The sequence below is a fragment of the Pocillopora damicornis genome, chromosome 7 (genome assembly GCF_964200805.1).
Source record: "Pocillopora damicornis chromosome 7, jaPocDami1.2, whole genome shotgun sequence".
Lineage (NCBI taxonomy): Eukaryota > Metazoa > Cnidaria > Anthozoa > Scleractinia > Pocilloporidae > Pocillopora > Pocillopora damicornis.
Window position 1 is genome coordinate 11,618,135 of NC_142676.1, and position 10,868 is coordinate 11,629,002.

Sequence of the window (10,868 nt, forward strand, 5' to 3'; positions counted from 1 at the left end):
TAACATAAAAGAAACTTTGCACTTGAGCGCACAAACTAACACCGGATGTTAGCTTATCGCCATACATTTTACACCACTGCAGATAAACACATTGAGAAATTGAATGTAATTTGAAAGGTAAAGCAAAAAGGAGAGTCTGAGTTTGGAAACACTTTCACTTTCGAAAAATTACTTTAGCAAAATGAGCAACAAGTCTTGAAATGTAAATAGAAGAAGAAAGACGGTAACTTTAAGCTCGGTAAAGAAATAGAGAAAGATGTTTTTTCATCATGTCACGAGCGTGGGACAAATAAAAAATTACGAGTTCCCATGAAAAGTCGAACCTCAGACCTCCGGTTTCCACGCTCCGATACTCTACCACTAGGCCATTGAGACTCTATGGTGAGCAATGCCCATTACGAAGTTCATATATGACGTGGGTCTTGCATACTGCTGGGATCAGCAGTGTCGATAGCGTCATGTTTTGTACATAGAATAAGATGAAGGTTGGGGTAAACTTGTTTTATTGCAAGGGGCCAACTCGCACTGACGTATGGAGGCAAACTTGTAATGAGGCGAAACCTCTAGATACTCATCTTCCTGATCCAGCGACGCGTTTACTGGGAAAAGTAACTATTATCTCCTTTGTTCATCCTCTTTCTGACAAATAAATATCCAAATAATCACTCCAAAAATCATGCCTAGCCTGCGAATTGTCGCGTTCATTCCCCACATAAAGTGGCTTCGACAATCAGCCTGGAGTAGGTCTGATGCAATATCCTGAACGCGTTGAGATTGATATATTTCCGAGAGAAAAATAACTTGCTCTCAAATCACCTCTGCTAATCTTCATGCTGTGCAAAGAATCCCATTGATTTACATTCCATCTTTTCGAGTTGTTTGAGTTGATTCTGTGCCCTTCTCAAAAAGTACTCGATGCGAAGACCGTCCGTCTTAGGTATCCCAGAGTTTTTTCGGAACTCATATTTTATGTGTTCTGTAAAACCAGGCTTGTCTTGGCTTGCACGTAGAAATCTTCGATATAAAGAGAGTACTTCCTTCTGAAGGCGACTTCGCACCATTTTCTAAACAAATAACAGTATGAAACAATTACATAAGGAACCGCTTACCCTTCGTCCGCCATTTTGGATTTGTGTGTCTGAGGGCGCATGATGAGTACATGACTCCGCTGTAAAAATATTCCGTATGCTCATTTCAAGATGAGGCCGGATGAACATAAGAAAAAACAGCGCGCACAATACAAGAAAAAACACGGAATTTCCGGAAAGAAGACAACCTCTAAAGAAAAGAAGGAAACTAATGAAGGAAAAGAATCTACAGAATCGCAAGGAAACGTCGATCTAGCGGAAACTGACGGGGTAATGAACTGTGTACTGAATTGCAAAATAATGTCTGCGATATTTAACAATCTGATATTGTTATCAGCTCTCGTATTAATATACATTTTTATGTTTGTTGTGGAGATCAGAGGAAGTTCTCAAGGAGAAATATCTCAAGCAACTGGGATAGGTATGAAGACCTTGAGCAAGGTGAGTTAATTAAAAGTTGAGCACCAGATTCTGAATAAGGGTTTCCGCAAAGATTCACTGTGAGGTCACAAACATTGAGACCCAGAGGTGAAGGTGTTCCCAGCGATCTGCTTGGAAAGGCTGCAGAACACACAATCACTTCAGGACCAATTTATTTTGCCTTGGTCACTACTTTGAATTGCATGGTACTTGGCGTGTATTTGAGAATGAATGCTTTCCTAAGTTTATGGGATTTGGGTTCTTGTCAGAGCATTCTGCAGCAGGGACGGGCTAATAACATTTAGTCAAGTTGATACGATAGCAGGCACAGTACTGACTTTGATCACTCCTTGATATTTTATGTCATTTGTTTAGCTGCAATATCTGTGTTTGACCAAATATAGGGTTTAGCTTTTATAAATGTGCCTTGTCAATTTGGACTGTTGTTCAGCATTGAACAGTGGCATCCTTAACTCATGAAAGAAAGTCAAAGATTGCAATTATATCTACCTCTGATCCTTATTCTGCATTTTAGCCATCTGCTCTTTTTATAGTGTGAAATACACTCAATCCCGTCTCATCAAATATTTTTGTGAATGTCCTGGGTATTGATTGAGAGCAATCCAGTATATAGTGTCATAAATTGCTGGATCTGATGTAATAGGAGACAGAACTTCTTCACCCTTAAACTCCCAAGGTCTGATTGTTAATTCTCCCCTCTACACATTTCCTTGTAACTTAGATATGAGAATTCAGTATTAGATCAATATAGCAGCTTCTACCTGATAAGTTTGAACATTCTCATTGCCTGTGTGCTGGATAATATATGGATATTTTGGGGAGAAGTTTCATGTTGATCTACTTTGGGAGTTAAAGGATTAATCCTCTTCTCAAGAAGAATTTGACTCCCTGAGAGATTAAACCAATAAATTGGAGCCCATTTGAGGCAATATATTTTAGACAGGCTGTTGTCATGAGTCAGGTATTGCAAATCACAGAATCTATTATGATGCAGGGATCATTCTATTGTTAATTTACCCTACTGTGTTGCTACTACATTTCCTAACAAAAACCCCATGACCTAGTTGTCATAAAGGGGATGTCAAAGGTCATGGTCTTACAAACAACGTGATCACGGAGACATTTTATGTGATAGCTGCATGGTGACAAGTCATATATTATTTAAAGAGTTCAATTCATGAAACTGAATTTATGGAAATATATATGTTCAAATATCACTTTATTTCAGATACAGGAGAAGATGAAGATGACAATGAAAACATCTTAAAAAGAGGAGAGGACTTTAGTGTTCTTCTTCAAAGATCAGGTAAAACTCTAAGAGTTGCCAATTTGTATTCAGAAAAATCAGTGTACATGGCAATTGTTGTAAGACTTGTTAACTCAAGCCATTTAATCACTAAGAATGATTGGCATCTTATTTCTCTGTATGGTACTGCAGTGGGATCGAACAGGAAGGAGGAGCACTTAATTTCTTAATTGTTGAGTAGTTTCTCCATATCAGTTCTACTGGAAACATATAGAGAACCATATGGAGAATATGCAAGCTGATGTTAGGGTTTTAAAAAGATAATCTTTTCATATCATCTTTCAGCTGATCCTGCTTCACAGTTTCGGTTTCAGTCAGAAAAAGATTGGGATCAAGAAACTGATGGTGAGCCAACACAGGTAAGTCAAAAATTGATTTACCATAGGAACTCTGTGATGTTCAATGTAGGATTTAGCAAGTAGTTAACCCTCATATCCCTAAGGGTGACCAGCATTTAATTTCTCCTCACAGTATCACCCCTGAATCAAACATTAACCCTTTACACCCTAAGATCAGTATGCATATTCTCTTTACTGTTTTCTATACATTTCCTAAGGAGCCGACGAGGAGATTTTGCTTAACAATCAAGAGCTCCTATACTTGCTGATCATTTCCATTATTCTCATGACCTTAATGTTTGATTCAGGGGTGATACTGTAAGGAGAAATTGATGCTAGTCACTCTTAGGGGTTAAAGGGTTAATGTTTATGAGAATAAAGGACATGATCACCAACCAAAGAAGCTCTTGATTGATAAACAAATTCTCCTTGTCAACACTGTAGGAATTGTATAGAGAACAGTTTGGAGAATATGCATACTGATGTTAGGGTGTAAAGGGTTAGTAGCAAAATTAGGGAGTTCACTACCACATTGGCAATCTGTACAAAAATGAATTCGCAAGAAGTCAATAATGAAAAGGCTTGCATGAGAACAAAAGCTCCTCAAGTTTTGCAGCTTCTTAGTCAGGATGTTTCTGTGATGACTTCTTTCTGTGGATAAAGAGCAATCTGCAAGGGTTAATTTGCATTTACTTTTTCTTTTGGCATTTCAGGCTACTTCAGCGCTTGAGATAGACTTTGAAGCCCTGGCAAGTTCTTTGAACTGTGTTCCTTTACACAAGCGTCTTGACATTTCACAAGATGAAATACATGTGGGTATCACAGTTTCTTCTTTTGAAATTCCCATGAAGCATACTTTTTTCTTGATATTCATCATATGTACAATTTCCTCTCTTTATATCCTTGGGAAGTAATACTGGTATTTAACAGTTCATTGCCACATCAGCACTTAGACACCATTGGGTTTAGTGTTTTTGCTTTGTTCAATTTAATTTTAGGAGTAATAGTTTCTAGCCTTGCAATACCTAAAATGTTTAACTTGACAAGACATTTTAGCTGGCAGTTCTCATGCATTATGCACGAGTCTCACACCTGTGGACCAAAGATGTTGATCTGAGGACAATTTCTCATGCCTGACCTGAAAATCTGGATGATTTGTTCTCTAACACATAAAAAACAAAAATTCAGTTCATATTTCTTGAAAATGTTCCAACAAGGGGTGCTTAATGTCAACTTTGAGTCCTAACTGTATCAGAACATGCTAAAATGTCAGTTCATGTGTCAGCCATTGGAACATCTTTGGACATGTTTGGTGGCATTCAAAAGGCTTTGAGAAATCGTCAGAATTCAGCAGAACATTTTTTGGAAATTCTGCATTTGACTTAGTAAAATTTGGCAGGTATAAGAGGTGGATTTTGCTGATGGCAAGCATGGACCATGAGTAACAGACAGCTAGCAGCCATAGCTGATGTATTAGGTAGTGAACTGTGTGTATCAGGTAGTGAACTGTGGGTCATGTTGGATGTGATGTGATGCAAAATTGTGTCATTCTATTTTAATAATGGTCAAAGGGGTAACATTTGTCTTACAATGCAGTCACTTCTGTTCTTGGATGGGAACATTTTGGCAACCTGGTGTCAGTCTCCTTTTGGTGATGAGCTTCATCATCAAAACTTAATTGTTAATGTTACAGTATTCTACAAAATGTATAATCATCAGTCTTTAATTGACATAGATATCTTACCTATAAAGTACTAAAGAAATGTTTTTTGTTCCTCAGCCAGATATCATTGAAGTGTTCAAACTAAAAGCACAAGCATGCTCTAAAGATCAGTGCACTTCACCGTCAAGCAAAGATGATGCAATGACCAAGTGTCTAACCTCATCTGCCAGAAATTCACATGAAAACCCTTCTCAATATGCAGAATTACAAGCATTGCCTACTAAGAAAAAAACTGTAAAGGATTTACCAAAAAGACCTATTCAACAGACTGATAGTGAATCTGGTAAATTTTCAAGTGGTTCATCGAATGGCTACAGTGAAGGTTCACTCCTTTCAAAGCATTCTGGATTCACAAGTGAGCCTGGTAGCCTTAAAAACACCAAAAAATTACAGAGTTCTTTGAAAGATGTGTTAAAAACTGTTAACACTGCAGATAGTCCACAGACTGGTAGAACTGAACAAGTGATTAAATCAAGCAATGATGAAGAAGATGATGACCTTGATTTCCTTCTTTCACTCGACACTCCTGGAGGAAATAGTTGTAATGAAAGAATGTCATTCACTGTAGGGGAAACAAAAAAGGTTAGATAATAGTCAAAGGTCAAAGGACAAACATACTCCAGTAAACAATAGATTCTAAGTTTCCATGCCTCAGTTCAGTTATAGATCGCAGGTGATGTCATAGTGTGGTAAGAACAAAAGAATGGCAAATGAGGCACAACCAAGTTTGTCACAGATGTTTTTACCACATTTTGACATCTTCTGTGGTCTCTTGTTGTACACGGCAACATGGAATCTATTTGCTCGATATGATAACAAAGAATAAACTTGTAAATGGGGAAATTATCTATGCATCTGTCCACCAATATATCATCAGTAAGACCCAATCAAAATGCATTTATCATTCAGATTGTCAAAGAAAAACATTCAATAATCACATCTTTCCCTACTGAATGCATTTTGAGATTCTAAGGAGTGACCTACATTATCCTCTGATCATAGCTGCCACTCAGCATTCCAAATAACAGCATCCATAGACAAAGACTAGCCCCATTGAAGTCAATCTTCACCTACTTGTGATTTAACAAAATTTTTAGTTCTTTTTTCCCATCCCTCTTGAGCTGTTGATCTCTAAGTATGTAATCATCATGGGAATAGATCAACTTGACTGCATGGCTTGTATGTTAGCTGTGAATGTTTAATATGTTGTGAGATGCATGTCTTAAGTGAAGTGAATATTGATTGAAATGTGTTATAAGTTGTGACTGTAGAACAGGGATATTGATTGACTTTACACCTTGGAAATTCATTTGGACAATTAGCTGAACAACACAACTGGTATTCTCAACTCAAATTGTTATTTGCTCTTATTTTTAATTAGCTGGATACATCGTCTGACAAAGGTTCATCGCCAACAACAAACTCATCTGCTGACCAGTTTACAAAGGAAAGGGAAGATGATCTTGAAGACTGGTTGGATAGTGTTCTTGGCTGAAGTGACTCTCAAGTTATGTGTATTTAGACCATCTTATAAAAAGTTTGCATTGAATACATCCGAATTTCTCTTCTTGTCTTTCAAAAACCAGAAACCAAATACTATAAAAATGAGATGATACTGTGGTATAATAAATCCCTTATTTGATAGTTTCATGTAATTGTAATATGAGCAGATATTAAGCTCATTGTTCCTTTGCCTCCTCCATACAAGGTGCAAAAAAATACTGTGCAACTCACAAAATATCTATGCTTTCAATCCTACCAATATTTTTGCTTGCGTGCAATCAAACAACTGAATTCCCCCCAACTAAACCTGGGAGATATCCAAGGATAAACCCAGGTGATATTCCCCAATTTTCAAACCCTCCAATACAGACAACCTACTTTTAAAATTTATTTCAAGATGAGAAAGTGAATGTGGTTGTTACAGAAGAAGGAACATGTTTTTATTTTTCATGAAATCATATCAGAGAACACTGAATAGTAAACTTACCATTCTGTAAACAGTAAGTTGTTCATAACATTTTTCCTGCTTGTCAAACGCGATATCCTCCACTTGGCGTGAAAATATGCTGTATATTTGTCCTTGGACATTATCTGTTCCTCAAAGCTCACACCTTTCTTGGAGCTTTGCTCTCTGAACAGATGATGTCCATGGAGAAATATGTGAGCATATTTTTGCACCAAATGGAGAATTGTTTATGTAATTTATATGTAAAATCATGGAATTATGTAAGGTGTATTTATTCCATAATAGCTCATAGTGAGCAGATCATAAATAAATATGTAGGGCCTACTGAACATAGACAAGTTCTGCTGATCTGAGTTACTGAACATTTTTAGTACAAGGGCATTTATGGAAATTTTCCTCAAGAGTAAAATCATATACCAGAGCTATCTGGGCCTTAATTGTAGCATAACAGAGTTTTGTATTGTTATAATCCTTCAGAGGATGTCAACTTTGTTGTTCCATGACAAGAAACCCTTGAATCAAATGTTAATGTCAAAGGAATAACAGAAATGATGACCATTTTAGAAGCTCCTGATTGTCACACAAATTCTCCTTGTGAGTACTACAGGAATTGTAAAGAAAACTGTGGAGAATATGAATGCTAATGTTAGCCTGGTGCAAAGGGTGATGACAATGAAGCTGATTAGAATTATATGTAAATACTCATCCATTTACTCAGCAAAGTGGTGATCGATGTTTCTTTGAAGGGGTCTTATACCTGTAATTATTTCTGTCACTTTTGAAAATATGCTCGATCTTAGTGAGAAGAGAAAATCTTACTGGTACTAATATTGGTACTAATACTGTTACTTATACTAGTACTGCTGCTAATAATAGAGCACTTTCCATTAAGTGAAGTAATACCAAAACCAAAGTAATCACAACTGCCCATCTGAAAAACGGAAAATACCTTGAGGTGATTCCTCAGAAAAAAAAAGTTATCAAACTTTTTTTTGACTATCCTGAAATGTTCCCTACCAATGTCAATTTTGAAAAAAAAAAAAAAACATTAAAAAGATAGTTCACTGTGCTTGTTTAAGGAATATGAACGGCCAAACTTACCCCATATACCTGTACTGGCACTAATCTCATACATCATTTCAATAGTTCATGGTACATATTGCAGTAGCTTGAAGCAAGGGTTCTTAAACGACACAAAAAATACTTGAGAGGTAGAAAGTCTTACGTGTATGGAACCATTTGATAAAATACAATTTGTGGGAAAATCAGGAAATTATAAACAACATCAACTTGAAAGGTTCCTAAAGTGATTGCTTTTTTTACGTGCAGTAGAGGACGCACAGTGTAATACTGAGGAATCACTTTAAAGAGGCAATGAAAACTCAAAGTAAAACTGACCAAACTACTTCAAGGGCAGGAAAACACTGGTGACCAAGTCCTGATTGGTTTTAGTGTTGCAACTGATTGGTTAAAAAAGAAGTGCAAGTTTTCTACACCAATTACAGAGCAAAGTAAGGCAAAAACTAAGCAACAACAGATTTTTTTCAACACTCAATTGGAAATTGCTCTCAACATGCTCAAATACTGACACCATAAGCTAATGATTTCTAACCCAAATCATTGAAATTGTCCAGTTTTGAACTAAACAAATGTTCATCTTTTAGTAATTTTACATAGACCAAAAATTGTAAAAAGCTTACTTCATTGTATGGTTTTTTAACAGTCTTTTTCTGTTGGCAAAAATGCCCTCTCTCCAATTGAAGTCATGACATATGGTCACACAGCTCCAGTGAACTGATGCAATAAAAGAAGCATTTATAAATTAACGTACCTCAAGACCTATAACAATAATTTCTCTTCATGTGAAAGGAAACCCTCAATGTTCACAGAAGAATCTCCAAAATAAGCTTTAAAATGTTGACAAACACTGTCCAAATAAGTGATTCCTCTGGCTCATCAGTTTCACTATGGTATCTTTCACTCTCATCTCCAGATGAATAGTCCATTAAGACTTTCATAGTGTATCTAGTGGTAGGGGCATATACATGACCAAACACCGAGATTCCAATAGGTCTCTTATAAGTACTTGGAATTGTAACAATGTCTTCACCACAAGTTGCTGACTTGAGATCGTAATTTTCAAAATCAGGCTTGAGATTCTCTTGTGAAACATATATATCAGCATCACCCTCTATGCTCTCAAGGATTAATGTTACTTCTCCTTCTTTCTTCAATGTAAAATAAGTAAAATTTCCTGCTCCAATTTCTCCATCAAAAGTCTGGATGACATATTCACAAGATGTAAGCCTCAACCAAAAGAAAATGAGTAACAGGAACCATACTGTAGTCTCCATTAGTGCTTTATTATTTGCCTTATTCAATGTGCATTTCTACCAAATGGCATTGAACTGAAAAAGACAAAAGAATGTTTCCAGTTTGAAAATGTTCTTTGGGGTTTCAATTCAGTATCTTTTCCAGGGAGGGACGGGGGGGAAGGGACAGGAAATACTCCTAGTTGGTCAGTATGAATCACCCAGCTGCAGTACTTGGTGATAATTGAGGTGATAAAGGTTTTCAATTCCCCCCCCCCCCCCCCTTCTTAATATTAGGGAGCTTAAGCACAAGCATTTATGAGATGTGGGTGGCAGGTGGAAGTTAAAATTTATTGTTACCAGTGCTCATGTCACTTTTTAGGTCAGTACAATTTAGTTTAAAATGCTGAAACAGTACAACAACCTTGCAATCAATCTATGAAGGTCAATGCACCAGAATTAGTTACATTCTTTTTCCTGTTGCCATCTGCGTCTCAAAAACATCTCTGCTTAAATTTCCTTATTGTAACAGATGACCAAGTCACAGGCCATAACAAAAGAGTCTAAGATAAACCACCCACCCTTCTCTTACTTAAAATAAATAAAGAACATTGAAGGCGAGCACTTTAGTAGAAGTGTCCATATCAGATTGGAGCAAAATTCCTAGAAGAGAGATCTAAATTACTTTATTACAATTAGATAAACATTGTGCAAAACTTACCAATGACCTAGTTACACAGCCTAGCCTGCCACAATCTCTAATAGCTCAGTGGTAGTGTTCGAAGTTCTAATTGGAAGGACGTAGGTTTGACTCTTACTGAGAGTACTCACAGTTTTTTTTATCCAAGTATACCTTATTTACTGAAAGGCATCATCTGTCAACCTTTTTTTTTGATAAAGGGGGGTGGGGGTAAGGAATGGGTTAAGAAGATATTGCAGACCCCAACTATCCAACTCCACAGTCCCTTATGCACAGGCTATCAATTACAGGAGGAATTTGGCAACAGGTGAAATGATCGTTACTATCTCTTTTTCAAGCAACGAAAAATATAAATAAAATATAGCTTCTCCTTACAGTGCCAGGATGGGTTGGGCTAAAGGCTTGCTGTTTGGATATAACTGTAAGATCTCAAACAAAGGCTACCACTGAGGTTAGTTAAAATGAATACCTATAAAACGGCATCAAGTAGTATTCTGATGAGGGGATAAAATTTATCTCACGAACCCTACATGAACAATAAGCGTGTGCAGTGCATGTAGCGCGTGTAATTTCATGCTGATTTCTGTCAAAAGTAACGTGTTGATTTATGAATTCTTCTGAAATATTACTCATTGATGACCAGTTTGGAGCAAAATCTAGGAAAATTATAAATATAAATGTGGAAGAATATGTATCAAAGTACACCAAAAATTAACAATGAATACCTGAAAACCTAACAAAAGTGTGCAGAACGCTTTTAGAAGGTTACGCCACGAGATCGAAGTAATTTTAAGCATCAAGCGAATTCTAATAATGGCTCCAAACCCAAGAAGTCACTTACCAGACGTTCAAGAAGAGAAGATCCGAAGTTACAAACAATATCACGGATAATTTTTGTTTCTATGTTTCAAACAATGACAAAGTTATGCCCAACAACAGATCGCAAGTAATAAGTTCGGACATTTTACCATGCACTCATACCCAGACCTCC

At 36.7% G+C, this 10,868-nt stretch overlaps 2 protein-coding genes across 2 annotated transcripts; one reads left to right on the forward strand and one right to left on the reverse strand.

Annotated features, from left to right (window-relative positions):
• The first annotated feature begins 1,184 nt into the window (after positions 1–1,184).
• Positions 1,185–7,943, forward strand: LOC113687065 (uncharacterized). The gene is made up of 7 exons (XM_027204767.2): positions 1,185–1,358; positions 1,469–1,529; positions 2,758–2,835; positions 3,121–3,194; positions 3,887–3,985; positions 4,954–5,478; positions 6,278–7,943. Exons 1-7 carry the CDS (start codon positions 1,200–1,202, stop codon positions 6,389–6,391), a joined length of 1,110 nt encoding a protein of 369 aa, XP_027060568.2. The 5' UTR covers positions 1,185–1,199; the 3' UTR covers positions 6,392–7,943.
• On the reverse strand, positions 6,818–10,868 carry LOC113687067 (UPF0669 protein v1g209471). The gene is made up of 2 exons (XM_027204768.2): positions 10,719–10,868; positions 6,818–9,273 (listed from the first exon to the last, which is right to left on the reverse strand). Exon 2 carries the CDS (start codon positions 9,217–9,219, stop codon positions 8,749–8,751), a length of 471 nt encoding a protein of 156 aa, XP_027060569.1. The 5' UTR covers positions 9,220–9,273; positions 10,719–10,868; the 3' UTR covers positions 6,818–8,748.